This window comes from Photinus pyralis, unplaced genomic scaffold (assembly GCF_008802855.1).
Source record: "Photinus pyralis isolate 1611_PpyrPB1 unplaced genomic scaffold, Ppyr1.3 Ppyr1.4_LG10, whole genome shotgun sequence".
Classification (NCBI taxonomy): domain Eukaryota; kingdom Metazoa; phylum Arthropoda; class Insecta; order Coleoptera; family Lampyridae; genus Photinus; species Photinus pyralis.
Genome location: NW_022170250.1, coordinates 4,108,449 through 4,125,986, shown reverse-complemented (window position 1 = coordinate 4,125,986; position 17,538 = coordinate 4,108,449). Strand labels below are relative to the sequence as shown.

At 37.4% G+C, this 17,538-nt stretch overlaps 1 protein-coding gene across 3 annotated transcripts in view; it reads right to left on the bottom strand.

Moving 5' to 3' along the window:
- The window catches only part of LOC116162536 (mitogen-activated protein kinase-binding protein 1), a gene marked incomplete at its 5' end in the record, with an annotated part of 34,395 nt that extends 17,331 nt beyond the window's left edge, over positions 1-17,064 (bottom strand). For 2 of the 3 annotated variants that reach the window (XM_031476170.1, XM_031476172.1), the window contains 17 exon segments: positions 4,120-4,412; positions 4,458-4,639; positions 4,691-4,791; positions 8,558-8,739; positions 8,789-8,956; positions 9,007-9,182; positions 9,230-9,430; positions 9,481-9,615; positions 15,205-15,368; positions 15,412-15,586; positions 15,633-15,824; positions 15,877-16,012; positions 16,060-16,220; positions 16,269-16,451; positions 16,497-16,709; positions 16,761-16,894; positions 16,949-17,064. In XM_031476170.1, the coding sequence (XP_031332030.1) occupies positions 4,120-4,412; positions 4,458-4,639; positions 4,691-4,791; positions 8,558-8,739; positions 8,789-8,956; positions 9,007-9,182; positions 9,230-9,430; positions 9,481-9,615; positions 15,205-15,368; positions 15,412-15,586; positions 15,633-15,824; positions 15,877-16,012; positions 16,060-16,220; positions 16,269-16,451; positions 16,497-16,709; positions 16,761-16,894; positions 16,949-17,064 (2,912 nt within the window). 3 annotated transcript variants of the gene reach the window in all.
- Positions 17,065-17,538: the final 474 nt, after the last annotated feature.

Here is a 17,538-nt window from a genome sequence, read left to right as displayed (position 1 = left end):
TCACCAGAAATATCTGTGATTAAAATATCGACAAAATCTCTATATATAAAAATGAACCCCTGTTTCTTTTGGTCACACAATAACTTTAGAACGACTTTACCGATTTCATTGACCTTTTTTTTAAGTTTTCTAATACTCTGTAGAAGGTTCTTATGGAAAGAAAAACTAAGAAAATCGCGCAGAAAATTGGAGAAAACTTAACGACTATTTAAATTACGCGCGTTTGACGATGCGACGGCAATTGTTTTAACAGCTACATCGATCGACAATGGATCGGCATATATCTGTCAAAAAATTAATTTATTCATATCATAGTGTGCTGTCAATTCGATCAGATAGTTGATCCAGATTTCAGTGAGTGTTTTGAGAAGTTTCGAGGATATTTCACCGCAATAACGCCTTTTGTATTAAAAGTTTGATATACCCAATATCCTCGCCAATATCCATTTTTGGTAAGTGTTGATAGAATAAACACGTGGTATAGGTACATAATTATACAAGAAACAGGAGTCAATTTCTATTTTCAGTTGAATTTTAATTTAATTTTAATCCCTGTCGAGTTGCATTTAATTATAACGTAGCAATCGATTACAGTTTACAGTAAATCATTGCTATTAGACCAAAGAACTTTGTGTGTCCACTTTGCAAAGCTACTGAATCCCCGGGATTATGTTGCGGCAGTGGCCAAGTGAAATTGACGCCATTGGTACCGCCACCGGAAATGGGCCAGATTCTATACATTTTTTGACTCATATCCAGAAATACAATAATTGCTTTCAAATTACAGCATTTGGCGCAACAAAAAAAAAGGTACGTTGGTAGCTCTGAATCTCCAAAAGCAACTAGAAGTTAGTGCGTTTATTTTTTATTATTTTGGGGAGAGATTGAGAGATTTTGGAGCAAGTATGTCAAAATCTGGTACCTGTATAACTAGCCACAGCAAATTTTTTGAAATTATTTTTTGTAATTATTTATTCCAGTCCGAATTGAATAGGTAGGTATTCATAGCTAAGAAAGAGGACACCGTCCGTCGGGTCAGCTAGTATATTAATAAATAAAAAAGTTGACATTGCGCAGCCTGCGCATATTAATCTGATGTTTACAATATGCGATATGTTTGTTTACACTAAAAGCATCTTTGGATAAAATTTCAAAGAAATGCCTCCATAAATAAGGAAGTTAACATTGCGCAGTCTGCGCATGCCCAGTTTAATTGTCAAGATTTTCCTTGGCTCAGGTGCTAGAGCTATACGCTACCGAATGCAAAAAGAACGAACTTAATAACTTGAAAACTGTAGGAGTAGTTAAGCCCTCGGACAGAGAAAGTTCGAAAATGCGCTAAAAAGATTTCCATAAATAAGAAAGTTGACATTGCACAGTTTGCGCATATAAATCACTCTGGTTTTTCTTGGATCAGGTGCCAGAGCCACCCACACAGACACCTGAATGAGCATAGTGACTCAGGCTACGGTGCGAGTATTGACAATTATAAGTGATATTATTGTGTATTAGGTACATTTTTTAAGAGAATTGAATATGCATTTTTTTAGATTAAAATATACAGGGTGTTCCATTTCAAAAAATGAGGTTAGGTCCAATAACTTTTTGACCTGGCCCCGTATGCTTATGGATTGCTGGGGGGATATTCCAGACACTCCGGTTCTATGTTTTCTGCGATACGGAGAAGAGGATCTCATAATCCTTCCCAACAACTTGAACCCCCTCCCACCGCTACTAAACAACATTTCTTGGAAATAATAATCTGACTCTTTCATTTCGCTGGGGGTACCCACCGGTAATACGTTTTACCCCCCCCCCCTCCAGTACACGACAGTTCCATTGTCGTTTTCAGAATACCATCATAAGAGTACTGAAGTGTTACCTTAACCCCCACCAGTACTACGTCCTCTAAGAAGATCTTACAATCCTTCCCCAACAACAGTCATGAAAGTTTTAAAGCATAAACGATTTGTGGAAGGTGTTAGCGGCAGCCTGGGGGGGGGGGGTTGATGACAGATTTATCGCCACTTCGAGAACACCGCCAGAAGGGAAACTGTTAAAAATTGTATTTTGCCGAGTGGTTTTCAACCCCCTCCTCTCTGCTTATAGTTTTTCAAATATCATCATAGCAGGGTTCGCAACTGATTTTAGCAAAAAAATAGAGACTTGGTCTCTAATTACATATTTAAAAATAGAGACCATTTAGAGACCTTCGAGAACCAATTTCCATACAAAGTTAAGCAAAAAATATTTATTTTGTAATAGATGAGATACATAAACGGCAATATATCTAAACAAGTATAAGTTGTGCACAACTCTTGTGAGGATAAAACGCATTTTTTTTTAACCCAAATAGCTTTATTTTGACATCACCAATGGATATACTTCTTGCAGACGTCCCAATGGCCCTATGTGAGTACCCTCTTCCGACAATCCGTTCTCGAGGTATAAGGGAATATACCCGATCGCGATAAGAGGTCGAGGAGGAGGGCTATGGTTGGTAGAAATTAATTCCTTTCGTCGAGACCTTTCATTAGAGTACCATGAAGGATAAAACTAGTTCCACCCCCCCCCTTCCCCTCCTCACCGTACTTTGATAAGAGGACAGAAAAAAGAGCAGTAGTTGGTAGAAAACGGTTCCTTTCGTTGAGATCAATTGGTTGTCGTATGTAAAAGTTATGCACGTTTTACTTTCAAAAACAGCATCTCAGGAAATAATTCGTGGGGGGGGGGGGGCCTTTTAGACAGCGAAATTTGGTGGCCGTCTGGCACACCTTCAAAGTATAGGGTACCTACGCCAGGACTACCTACCATTCTCCTGTAACATTTCTGCAGTTTATCAATTATGAATTATACTTTTTTAACATGCAAAATTTAGAGACTTTAGAGACCAAATATGAAAAATAGAGACTTTTAGAGACCAGCATTGAAAAAAGAGACCAATGTCTAAAAAAGAGACCAATTGCGAACCTTGTCATAGGAGTACTGAGGTTCTAACACAATTTTTTGGAAAGTCATACTCTTTCGTTTTGCTGGGGAGTATTCGATCTCTCGGTACTACCTTCTTTGAAATTCAGACAAAATCTCAAAATCTTTCTCGAACCGCAGTCATGAAAGTCTCGAAGGCAAAACAGTTTGTGGAAGGTCTTACCAGGGGGTCTGGGGGTATAGAATAACCCCAATAGACGACAGTTTTCGTTTCGCGAATATCGCCATAAGGGTAGTAAGGTGAACAGGGAAACTGTTAAGGCATCCTTCTTTGCTGGGTGGTTTTAAACCCCCTCACACCGATTTTAACATCATTTTTCGGAAATAGTCATCGACTCTTTCGTTTTGGCATTGTGCAATTGACATTTTTTGATTTTCCCCCGTATCTCTCTAGCGAGCGAATATTTTTAAATTTTAATTTTACAATTTTAAGCATGATCCAAAATGATCATCAACAATTACGGAGTCGAAAATGGGACACCCTGTACACTTGACGTATTTTTTAACTTTTTTTAAAATTCTGGCGAATTTCTGATTTCTCACTTTTTTTGAAACTTTCTATTCCCTTATATTTACGCGATCCTTTCCAATTTTCTGAATTTTGAAATTTTTTCTGAATTGAAATACATTATTATAATTTACTTTTTTTTATTGTTTTTTATATATTTATTTTCGGAATTTTTAGGAGCTGATTTTTCCGAATTTAAATTTTATAGTTATTTTCCCGTCTGTCCCCTCTGAATTTTATAGTATTTATTGCTTTTATTTTTTTTAATTTCTTCAAATTTTTTAAAATTTTGTTTATATTATTCAATTATTTCTACCTCAACATTAGACATTATTTTTTGAAAATTGCTAATTTTTAACATTTTTAGTCATTTCTTTCAGTTATGCGAATTATAATGTTTGTCTACTATTTTTCAAATTTGTCTGAATTTTCTGAATATTTAGAATTTTCGGAATTTATTCAAACTTTCCGCACTTTTGAGTACCGTTTTCTTCAATTTGTTTGTCAGAATTTTTTGCTTTTGATTTTTTAATTTTCCGAATTTTCTTCAATCTTTTGTTAAATGTGTTTCTATTATTATTTCTGTTTGTATAAAAATGTAACAGAAAGAAAGCGAAAATTACCTGGTGACGTTTCCACCTCCGCCCCGCTAAGACTCTCGAACGTCGACTGCAGATATTTCTCGCGATTGACTATTTGATCTAAAGACTCCGAACTAACGGAAAGGATCGACATTGGATTTCTGTCTGTGTTCTCCCCGCTGGGCGTCGATACTTCGTCATCGTCGTCGTCTGAATCCTGACTGCCCGATATTGAAATTGGTTGTATGGTAATGGAGGGGACGTTGCCTCTTTTCTTTCGTTGCGATTTTCGCAATTCGTCGGCGTCCATGTTGGTGATTGTGAATTCACTCCCGCTGTAAGTATTGCGTTAGCAGTGTTGCGCGATTGAAGAAAAATACCTGGCCGAATCCACTTGCGAAGGATAATACAGGGGCTGATGGCGATATTCTTGATCGGAATCGATGTCTGCGTCGTGCGCCGTGGATTCGATGTCGGTGTCACGCACAGAACCACCGACGGCGCTGTCATCGGTCAAGTTGCTCCTGCGAAATTCCCTCGAGGTAAGGCTATTTATGGTTACCTACAAAAAAACTTAGTTCCCAAGAAAAAAAACTATTCGAAGTCCGAGTACCTGTTTAGTGGTTATTTTCGAATCTCTGATTAACTCCAACGATTGTTTTGTTTCGGTACCGCTGTCTAAAGAACTGTCTTTGTCTGAGTCGCCTCTCCTATCTGTAAAGAAATTAGATTTTGGATGCAAACATAATTACTAGGTATATTTCAAAAACACATGCTTTAAGAAAAGGATGGGCGTAAACATGCATCTCTAAAATGATGTGCCATACTGTTCTTCCGCTTCTCGTAGCTTTCTACCGGGAGTTACTGTAAAGTATGATCGAATTTCCAGTCTAATTTTCACCAATCGAGCATAGGCACCTACACTAGAAGTTTAGAGGTGCAGCACAGAACGGTTGCAATTGATGAACGCCAACATTCAATGAACGAACTGCTCGAGGATTACGTTTATTACCTCAAAAAACCGTGGCGACAAACTTTGAGGACTTTCAGTCTGGTAGTAAGGACCTTTTGGCGGATTTCGAAATAAATTTGCGAGTCAAGGGATCTACTAAAGAACACCAAAACCAGTAGCACTTAAACCTACTAGTGCCGACTATTTTTAATGGTGTAATCGCACCTCGAAGTTACATTGGTTCATGGGTAAAAAAAGGGCGCAAAGTAACTGTAACTTCACAAGTCAAAAATGGGCGTGGCTTGTTTAAGTGGAACGCCGAGTTGAACTTGTGGTAAAAGGATTTGGATTTGTTTTTTGATCGTAAAAATATTTAAAATGGGCGGTTCTAAATTAATTTCCATGCAAATATTGGTCTTGGTATGATGATTGCAGTTCAAAAACCGTACATTTATTGTTTTTAATTACCCTTTTGTTTTTTAATTACTTCAGGATGTTGAGGCGAGTATCTATGGCGAGCGTTTATCTCACGTTCAGAGGTTTTCATTAGGGGTATTGTAATGGAACCGAATTTGCCCGCTAAAATTCGATTTAAATATTCCCGAAACCGACCCTGGCGCGACGAAAAAAGTCAAGATGGCGCTTTGTTTCGTTTCCGTGGAACAAGTGTTTTTTCTTCTTCTCTGCTCTACATTGAAATGGGCCATAATTTATAATAAAAGTGTCAAATATAACGCTATGCGATGGAACTTAATGATCCCTATCGACCCGACGTCTTGGAGCACGGTCAATATTAACAATTTTCGTCTAGGATTTGTTTGAAAAGGGAAAATTTAGGCAGAGGTATTTGTGCTGTTGTTGAGGGCAGAAGTAATTTTTACGTTGCGAATGGTGAGTGCAGCTTTGGCAATTACAAAGGTGATGTACTCGTTTTTTTATCTCTACGTCTATTGCATCCATCTAATAATGATATGTACGTGTTCGATTATTTGCCAATTTAATGTTATTCTCGTACAGCATGATTATTACCATTTACGACACATTCTAGATACAACTTGCACTTTTAATTATACTGGTCATACTTTGAAAGAATTAAATGCATAGGGATTCTACATAAATATGTTGGTTTCCAATTTACAGTACTCCTTTGTTCCAAGCGCTGGCTACATGAATTACTGACCGATTTACGTGTTTTATTTATATTTAGATACTGTATGTTCCCTTAGGGGCGATATTCAATACAAGTATGCAGAACTACATTTTAATTTATAATCGAATTTATTGCAGCACATTTCGCTTTTGTTTGCCTGAATATGTTACTGTTTATTTACAGGGTGCTTCATCTGGAGGAGAGTGACGTACGTTAGGTGGTTGATTGTTACATATTGCACTTGGCATTGAAAATTAATTACTTTATACTAATGTTTTGCCACGGCATGTTTCTTTGTTTTTGTTGTACTGTGATACATATAACGTTATGCTCCTACTATTTATTTGAACCGGGTGATTATGATTATTAATATTTGGCAGGGCGACTTGTTTCGAATATGTACTGTGCTATATTTGAGATTGATATTTGATACCGATATTTAATATCTCCATTGGCGTAGCAGAGGCTGCCTAAAGTTCAGAACTGACATACGCAGAGATATATCTTTATGCTTTTTATGTTTTTTTGTGTCTTTGAAAAGAGCCATCTTGCCGGTATTGCTAATCAATCCGATTAGTCGATCTCTGACAGTGGCTGAATATTGGTTTTGTGTCCGTCTTTGTTATGCCTGTGCAAATATGTCAACTGTCAACGCCTACATAAATTCTGTATATTTTGTTTATGATTATGGTTGCGTGCAAGTTTGCGGTTGGTTGCTCTGTGATTTTTGTTATGTCATGATTTGTCTTTTGATCGGTTACTGTCAGTACTCATGGTAGAGAGCCTGGAGTTCGGTAATTTATAACCCCGCACTTTATAACTAGTGGGTTGGACTGTGTGGAGATGTGTGAATGAAAAAGTTGGGGTCCCGCTTAGTTGTACATGGGCTGCCGGCTAAGCCCGGCCTCACTTGCGCAGGGATTCGCTAAAAGCGTACGGCGTGTTCTCGTTGTGACCTTTTGTTTGTGTTATCAATTTGGGGTATCCTTCCTATGTGAAAGGCTCTTCTGAGAGGCCAACTCCTAGCGATTTCATACAGTGTTGACATGTCATGACCAGAGCAACTAAAGACTACTCGGTGTGGGATTAGGACTGGCCATCCAATATCCAAACCTATTATATGAATTTATTGTAATGTTTTAATGATTGTTTTTTATTATGTGTGTGAAATATTGATTCTTTAGGAATTCCAGCGGAGCCTGTGATTCAACATTATCCTAATTTACTTGACAACCATCCTAATTTGCATTCATGCGATTACAGACAATTCATTTTGCTATAAAGTTGAATATTAATTTGTTGGCTGGTTTTTTTCTTGGTCAGTTCTTTTTTTCCCAGCCTATTGTTATATTTGTACTCGGTGAACTACCATTTCCTAAATTTAATCTTGCAATGCGAATTATTTGGATTAAATCTCCGTTTTTATAAAGCATGTAGGTACTTGTTTTATTTGCATTCCTTACTTGAACCTCACTCCGACAGACAACACATATCTTGTAGCGACTCTTGAAAACACAACGTAGTAAGTGGTCCTATTATTTTGTTATTCAGGTTAGGTAGCTTTGTCTAGACGATCACGTGCCATGGGGTTCAGTTAGTTTGGGAGGGAAAGTTTTGAATTTTAGATCTTGGGTTGCGCAGTCCCTCGGGGGCGGCCTGGGTACATTACAGTATTTAGTTTTATTTATGACAGTACGCCAATTTATGACTCATTTAGCAAAATTCCAATTCATTACCTTTAAAGAAACTTCAAAAATGCGTTTTTCGCGAATTACTCGAAAAGTAGAACTGCTAGCTTGAAATATCCTTAATTAAGGGCGCCATCTGGCCCGCGTAAAAAGGAGGTAGTGAGGCGTTTCCTTGAGGTCTCTTCTTCTCAAAAGTTAAAAGTTTCTACCGTTCGAACAGCCACCGAAAATTTGTTCATCTACTCAGCAAGCCAAGTTCAGTGTTATCAAAAACAAGTGAATATCCTGAACCTGTCGGCTAATATTTTTGTGCCAGTTTTAGTATGCCTAGTAAAAACAAGCAAACCTTGTACGACCAGATTATTTAGGTTATTGCGAAAAAAAACTGAATAATTTTAAGATGTTATATTTTAATTGTCGACCGTCTGCGTGCGGGGTAATTATGTCCAAACAGGCATTGTAAGCTTTTCTTTCTTGCAGAGATTTTGTTTTAATCCTTTGATGTGTTGCGGAATACATTTTTGTAATTGTCATCCCACTGAAGTATTATAGAAGAAATTTGATGCACATTTACTCTTTAAAGCTATTTTATTCTTTGCTTGACTGTAAAATCTGGCAAGTGAGGGATTAGAGATGCAAAGACAGGCATACAATCAAGCACATAACACTGCAGGTTGCGCTTACACTTACCATGCAAAGATGGAAAAGAAATAATGGAGTCTGTATAAATGGACTTCATACCGATGCTTCTTTCGGCTCTTTGCGCCCAGCGACCTTTCGGTGCCGCTACTCCCTTCATTAGCGAAGTGGGCAGCGTGGAATCGTCCGAGATGTGCTTCTTCGCCCAAAGAGGTAGCGCGCCGACCGAAAATCTGAAAGTATCACAACTTTAACAGGTGGAACACTCCGACGCATGCGTACGTGTAGTCATTTTCGACGCTATTCGCGTTGGTATCGTAGAAATCTGCGCTGCTGTGGTCGGTGAACAGTTCGTTGTCTAACGTTTTTCCTTGACGCATCGCCTGCTGACTGAGACGCGCGTGCATCGTAACCACCATGTCATGAGGCACCCGCCATACAAAGATGCACCTGTCAATGAACAACATAGAATTCTATCTTCAGGTGGTGGAACTACAAACCCATCTCCGCTCGCAGAAATCAGCCGGCGGCAATCGTTGGTGAATCTCAAACCTGTTGCAAGCTCCGAGTGTCCACACATGGTGGCCATACATTCCCCGGTATAATAGTCGTAGACCGACAGAGACTTATCAGTACAGGATGTTGCCAAATAAATGCCCGAGCGGTCCAAACTGATCTGTAAATCTCAATTTTATCGCCTGGCGTTTACCAATTACAGCATACCTTTATGAGCGTACCATCATCACCCGTGCTACCCTTAAATATCTTCGTATGTTTACCCGTATTCACGCTGTAGATTCTAACGTTGCGATCTTGACACGCGGTCAGCACGTGCTTCTGACCGCTGTCGACGTCCATGTCGTACAATGTCGTCTTTCCCGTCGCGTTGTGATCCCTCACGAATTGAGGGATGCCGGCAGATGTCTGGAATTAGTCATCAGTGTCCGAAAGAGCGATATACTCGCGCTTCTTACGTCATTCAAGGATCGAAAGATTAAAGATTTATCCGCGCCACAAGAGACCATTTGTAAATTTCCGTGGGTGTTTAAAAAGCGAACGGCCGTAATCGACGACGAATGGTCGTCTAGCGTTTGCAAGAAGTCGTAACCCTGCAAATAGAAAGCTTAGGTATTCGAAGCGCCATCTATCGAGCTCTACAAATATATAATCCGTTTTCCTAGCTCAATTCCAACTCCCGTCAAGGTCATCTCCTAAGCCCCTAGCGGAACCAATTTCAAAGACAAAGTAATGTTTAAAACATAGATATATAAATACATAGATACAGCCATACCCCAACATAGTTCAAAAGGACGTACCATCTATTACCATCACTTTCGGCACATTAATTACGTATAGCGCTATCCTTTATAGAGGTACCCTGAGCATGGAAGACAAGATTCGCATTATTTATTATAACTGTCAATCAAATTGTTCGCACAAGTCACACAGAAAATTATCAGATTTGAGACTTTACAACATAAATAAACCGCCTTTTTATTTATTTAAATCGCATAGCAGCAAGAAATGTTACATTTAAAATGGAAGATGTTACTTAGAAAGCTGGCAAATGAAGAATTTGAAAAAATTACAGCTGACAACTCGAAGAAAGTGTGTGAACATGTGGAAAGTGATTAATTTAAAAGAGAAATTATATTGGTTGATGTTTCTGAACTTTATAATAAGTGTTAATAATGGCAGTGATGATTCGGATTTGTCAATTTCATCTGACGATTATTCGGATTGTGAACTTTTAGAAACGTAATGAATGTTCGCTAAATGAGTATTATCACCAATTGGATATCATTGTTAAGATGTTGTATTTATTTTAAATAAATGTACACGTGTAGCTTGCTTACTACAATTAGCACTATAATTTCAAAAAGAAACCCCACCGATTGGACATATGCCGAAAGGTAGGCAAGACGCGTAGCGATAAAAAATTTGATATTGCACGCACACACAGTCTATAAATCTCGTTTTCCTAAGAATATTGCACGGATCCTGTGATCATGATACAAACGCACTGCATCAACATTATATAGGCCAAAATGATAATTGGAAACGAATTCACTTCCTGTCGCAACTTAATCTCCGTTACCATTACGCCTAAAACCATGCAATTGAAATTAAAATGTTGAACATAAACTTTACTTACTTACGGTTTTTTTGATATTCTGCAAGCCAGCAATGAATTCACTGCAGCACATCATGCCAAACAACGTAAACATAGTCCCAAATTTAAATGGCGTAGCTCTATGTAATAAAACTATTTCAGGAATAACAATTATGAACGCGTCTATCATTATGGCAAGCACTAATGTTATTCATATACATTTGATAACGCAATAATTACATAATATTTAGTGAAAAAAACCGTCCATCATGTTTAGGGCGAATATTTTTAGTTAGATTTGATTTCGCGCGATCGTGAAATGTGTCAACTGTCACATGACTTATGGGACGCGCTAAGTTTGTTTTAAGCGTCCGATTCGCGTACGACGTAGTGGTTAATGCAATAAAATGAGATAGAACATGTTTCTTCTTGGTTAGAAAGTAATGGAGAGATGTACAAATTTCTTTGATATGTTTTTTAAAAACCGAGGTACGTTTGTTAAGGATGGCTGTATCTAGGTATTTATATATCTATGGTTTAAAACCCCAAGAGATCTTGCCGATCTCAGCGCTTCCTCTTGATAGATTGCAGAACTAATTTTAAGACCTCCGCTACAAGTTGCGCAGACGCGCCGATCCTTGTGAAGGCGTCCATATAAAGCAATATTTCGCTACCAGCGGCGCCGCTCTGCAACGGTTCGTAAGCAGCTCTTATACATTGACACCCATTTTGGTATGACCTTAAATAACCTTGAAACGCAAATGTCACCTTCACATAATTTTTCAAAGTCACTGTCAAGGACAAGTAGTCAGACAACTTTCCATCTTCAAAATTATTCAATATCATAAGATTCTTTTCACTTTTTTCAGTCATCAAATTCTTCTGGTCCAATTCTCCACATGCTTCGGACTCTTCAGAATCTACCAACCTTTTATATTTCTCATATTCGTCAAATGCAGAACTTTTTTATTTTTCATTTTCATCAAATTCACCTTAAATCAGTCAGTACACATTTGAAACTTACCAAAAGGAATTCTTCCAATTTTTGAAATTCTTCCATACTTTAAGGTCTTCCGTTGCTTCAAATCCTTGCAATTCTCCATATACCATGGAGCAAAATCTTTGAATACTTCATATTTCTAGTATTTTTTAAATCAAAATCTTGATTCTTTAGTTTCCTGGATTCCTCAAAGGCGTCGGATGCTTCAGAGGCATCAGATTCTTTACATTCCCAAAATAGTCTTCAAATCCTTCTTCACTTTTTGCATTCTTCCAATTCTTTCAAATTGAGCTTCATCATACGCGTGAATTTTTAAGGTTCTTCAATTTTTTAAAAACGCATTTCTCATATCCTTCAAGTTTCCGAAATTCTTCCATAACCAAGATTCTGCAAAACAGTCATTCTTCACAGTATTTATATTTTTCATTTTTAAACCAATATCTTAAAAGTCTTTGAATTCTTCCAATTCTTCAAACTCTAAACAACATTCTGCAAATCTTCTACATTCATCTCTGTATACTCCAAATTTTTGAATTTTCGGATTATGATTCTTCCAATTATTCTTAAGTGCCTTGAATTCTTCCAATTCTTCAAACTCTTGAGCCTACCCAAGATTTTTGAAATTTTTTCATTTTTTAATTATCCCATTTTTCATGATTTTCAATCTCGATTGTTTTTCATATTCTCGTTCTTCACAGTGTTAATATTTTCCAAATTCTTTATTTTGAATTCTTCAGATTTCACACTCTAATTGTTCAAACTCTCGAGATCCTTGACCATGATTTTTCAGATTTTTTCATTTTCGAATCATCCCCATTTTTCATGTTTCTTCAAATGTATATCGATCTGTTTTCAAATTCTTCAATATCATTTGAGGCATCGAATTTTTTCATTTCTTCTCCTGCGGTACGTCGAATTCTTCGGGATCCCTAACCAAGATTCTTTAATCTTCAAAATATTTATATTTTCCAAATTCTCCAATGTCTCGAGATTCTTCTTCACATTTTTTAGTTTTCAGTCTGATTCTTCGACTGTTTTTACTTCTTCTCCTTACGTGCTTCAAATTCATTTTTTAATTATTCTCATTTTGTGTATTGTCCATATTCAAATTCGTGAGACCTGAGATTCTTCAGATTTGTCATTTCTTTTAAATATTCCTATTTTTTGTACCCTTCAAATCTTCATAATTTTTCTTCTTCAGATTTCTTCGAATTCTTCCATTTTTTTTAATTTTTCATATGCTTCAAATTCTTTTGTTAGTAAGAATTTTTCATACTTTTCAAATTTCTCAGATGCAAAGAGGGTTTTTTTATTTCTCACGTGATTTAAATCTTCACGTCCTTAAAATAATGTACAGGGTGGCCAAATAAAAATGCGAGGTACCATATCTGGGAACCTGTCCATCGTAGAGGGTTGCGGTAAACAAAGTTATTACTAAAACGCCCACAAGAAAAACCTGGAAAATACTTTTTTAAGTTTCTGAAATTAGGGGGCGTAACTGCAATCTGGAATCTAAAAGTGACGTTTCTGTGAATTCCGCTATATTAACCTAGCAAAAAAATATCCGGTCTTTGAAGTCCACGATAATCTGAACAATTTTTGTTTGACAATTTTTCCTGTATCACTAAAAATGAAGTGGTGGGGGTTCAAAGGTTTCCGTAAAGAACACCCTGTATCTTCGAAACAACTGAGTCGATTTTATCAAACTTGGGGTTAATTGAAAAGAGTTATTCTTCAGCTACAAATATTATAATATTTGAAGTTTTGCTAGTTTCACATATCGCCGCTTAAGGGCTTTTTTCGACATTCTGATAGAAATGGTTAATTTTCTCAGAAAAATTAAATGCGTTGGTTTGATTTTTTTTCATGAATAAGTAGCTAAACAAGTTCGCGAAAACCGCATCTCGATATCTTGTTCCTAACCTAAAATTTAGGCCAATGAAAATTTTATACCCTCAAAATTTTATTTTTTTAAGCTAATTTTTCCGGAATTATTTTTATTATATAATTTGCGGCCCTAAGGTTGATCGATTTAAAAAAGGAAGTTTTTAATGCCGCCGTAAATGCTCGAAATGCTGGCCATCACGATTTAAAAATATCTCAAGATATCGATGATGCTGTTTTCGCGAGCTTATTTAGGCATCATTTAGCCACTTTTTCATGAAAAAAAATCGAACCAATGCATTTAATATTTTTAAGAAAATTAACCATTTCTGTCGGAATGTCGAAAAAAACCCTCAAGCGGTGATATGTGAAACTAACAAAACTTCAAATATTACAATATTTGTAGCTGATGAATTGCTCTTTTGAACTAACCCGAGTTTGTTTAAATCGGCTCAGCCGTTTCGAAGATACAGGGTGTTCTTTACGGAAACCTTTGCATACCCCCCCCCCCCCCCCCCAAACAAAAATTGTTCAGATTATCGTCAAAGACCGGGCATTTTTTTGTTAGGTTAATATAGCGGAATTCACAGAAACGTCACTTTTTTAGATTCCAGATTGCAGTTACGCCCCCTAGCGGTCATTTCAGAAACTTTTCCAGGTTTTGCTCGTGGCCGTTTTAGTAATAAATTTTTTTACCGCAATCCTCTACGATGGATAGATTCTCAGATACAGTATTCTTAGTTGGCCACCCTGTACATTATCAAAAATCATGAAATTCGATATCTTAAACATTCTTTAAATTCTATGGAACGCGCAGGTTGTTCCAATACATCGAATTGTTCAAAAATCTGGATATATATTGATATTCCTAATTTTTGAATTCTTTAAATCCTTCACTGCTCAAATTCTTTCTTCCATTTCTTAACGTTTTTCAAAATTTGGTTAGTTTAAATCACGTCGGGAGTCTTCTACGAATTCTATCAATTTTTCATATTCTTCAAATTCTACAATGCTACAGAGGCCCTTAAGTTTCTTCATTCAGTCCTTTCGATTTTTTTAATCTTTGCATCACTAAAAATTATTCATATACCTCAAATAGGCTTCCAATGTTTTAATTTACTGGATTTTTCATTCTTCGAATTCTTCTCTATGGATTTTCAGATTCTTCCATTTTTTTAATCTTTAAATACATCATATTCCATATATGTATTCTTCAAAATCTTCCAGTTATCAAAATTCCTCAAAATCTTCAAGATTTTTTTAGTTTCTTCCTTTTAATTCTTCTGCTTGAGTTATTCAGATGCTTCACTTTGCAGGGCATTTTTTTAATTTAAAAAATTTACTTTTGTTTGTAATTTCTCTGTCCGGATCCACTCCTGTGGTTTTAAACTACTTTAGAGGAATTGTCCTAGAGTTCTAAATTAGGTTGGGGGGAAGGTGATCTGCCCTTCATGGTATTTGTCTCATCGAAAAGAATTCTAGAAGTTACAATGTTAATATCCGTGGGAGGTTGAAGGGGAAATAAAAGAATAAAAGAGCTTTTGGTAACAGATATTTACATCTGCCAGATGTCGATTTTTTTAAACGTCCTTTTTTCCCACCCTTAAACACCCATGAAACCCGCCCCACGTAGGGCGCCAAATAATTAACTTGTAGGCCCCATGTTGGGCGCCAAATATTTAACAGACGAAATGTATTTACCTTATTCACGTCGAATACGTGTATTAATCTATCTCGACTAGCACTTGCTAATAGTTTCTTATCGAAGTCTATTTGGGAGTACTCCAAGCACAACACTTCCGCATCGTGAGCCTCAATCTTAAAATCTTCCGTCATACCTTTAGTTTCGAGAATCCTTATGTTGCCTGAAACATAATATAAGAGGGCATAATAGAGTTATATAAGAACCTGCTCGATCTCCCGACGCCAGCTGTTTACCATCGGGACTCAACCGAATTGCTCTGACGCCGTTACGTCCGTCGTACGAGCTATCTTGCTTATCATTTCCGGCATTACTCGTGGAAATGTCCAAATCTTTCAAGTAAGTCATATCCGAATCGATGTACACGACTTTCAGCAACTCCTATAAATTGCAATTTTTAACAGGTTATGGGTCCCAAGCGACTTACATTGCTGTAAATATTTCGTTGATACACTCCGCGCGCATTTTTGTCGTTTAATTTATCTAAAGTCCACACGCGTATCGTATCGTCGGAACTGCAAGTTAAAAAACTACCGGGTGGCAGAGGACAGTGCGAAGGTGACATTTCCACTCCCCATATACAGGCGGAATGGTAAAGAAACGAATGAGACTTTCCTACCTGGATGAGACAATTTAAAAATTTACTTCGAAATTTTCGGGTGCATACATACCCTCCTAATGTTGTGTATATCCCAAACGTAAATAGAGTGGTCATTATAGACACACGTTAATTTTTTATTAGTTTCATCATAGGTGATTGCGATGGCGTCGGGGTATTTGGCATCAGGAGGAGGGGACGACATGTGCCTGTCGACCATTGAATTATTACCGTGCGAGAGCAATGTTTCACTTACGTAATGTTTAAACCTTGACTAACATCTACCCCTAAATAGTGTGTTCTTGGAAGAGTTGTAACAAACCTAAGGGTGGTAGGATCAAAACACCGTACAATTCCCTCAGCACAGCCGACAAATATGTATGTTTTACCTACAGTTATACAATTGGCACTTGAAGTCTGAAAATATATAAGTATATGCGTTGCGCCGACGTTGTGACTACTCACTCTAAGCTCAACCCACTTATCAAGCAGTCTTCTATTATTAAACTCGCAAAGCAACCCCGAACGGGTGATCGCATACGTGCTATCACCGCATTGGGCTTTTCCACAAGCTACATCACAAAAATAATTGTTACGCTGTTCCCCTAAAATCGCCGATCTACCCATTAAAGGAACCGCTTCTTTGTACTAAAAAGAGTGATCAGCGCAAATAATTTCACCGTCACAACGTACCTTAGCTTTACCGTATTCAAGGAACCAAAACTTTACGTGTCTGTTACCGACGGTCACGAAGTAACTACCGTTCTCGGCGAATGCGAGCGCCTTTACTTTCGTGCTGACTTTGTTGCTCGCTACTTTGATGTTGTTTTTCCAATCCCAAACGTTGACAATCATGTCATGCTGAGTTCCGATACTTACGACGTATTTACCGCTCGGTGAAAATGCCTACGGTCAAACAGCTTAATATTAAAACACCGAATCGGTCTCGAAACTTACAACACAGCTGATCCCGTACTTGTGTGAAAAAAATTCGGCGACTTGTTGCACTTGGGGGGCGATACCCGGAGCACCGGGCTGGGGATCCGCCTGCAAATCCCACACGCGTACGGCGGGTTGATGGCCACACTCTCCTAAATTGTAAGTCCGTCTAACCCGTAAGAATAATGACAAAAAAAATTGCTTACCAGTTACAAGGTATCTGCCGCATGATGAAAATGCTAACGAAGTGATTGTTTTTCGGCTAGTGTTAATTATGTGACTTTGATCTCCAGTTTCTGAATTAAAGAGCACGACAGTACATCTGGAACAGAAAAGGGCTACTTCAGCATTTATTTTAATGCGTGTTTAAATTAAAATTAATGTCATTATGCTCAGTCAGACAATGAAAAAAACAGGACAATTTTGAGAATATATCCATCGTAGAGGCTTGCGGTAAAAAAATTTATTACTAAAACGGCCACGAGCAAAACCTGGAAAATATTTTTAAAGTTTCTGAAATGACCGCTAGGGGGCGTAACTGCAATCTGGAATCTAAAAGTGATTTTTCTGTGAATTATGCTATATTAACCTAACAAAAAAATGTCCGGTCTTTGAAGTTGACGATAATCTGAACAATTTTTGTTTGACAATTTTTCCTGTATCTCTAAAAATGAAGTGGTGGGGGGTATTCAAAGGTTTCCGTAAAGAACACCCTGTATCTTCGAAACGGCTGAGCCGATTTAAACAAACTCGGGTTAGTTCAAAAGTGCTATTCTTCAGCTACAAATATACTATT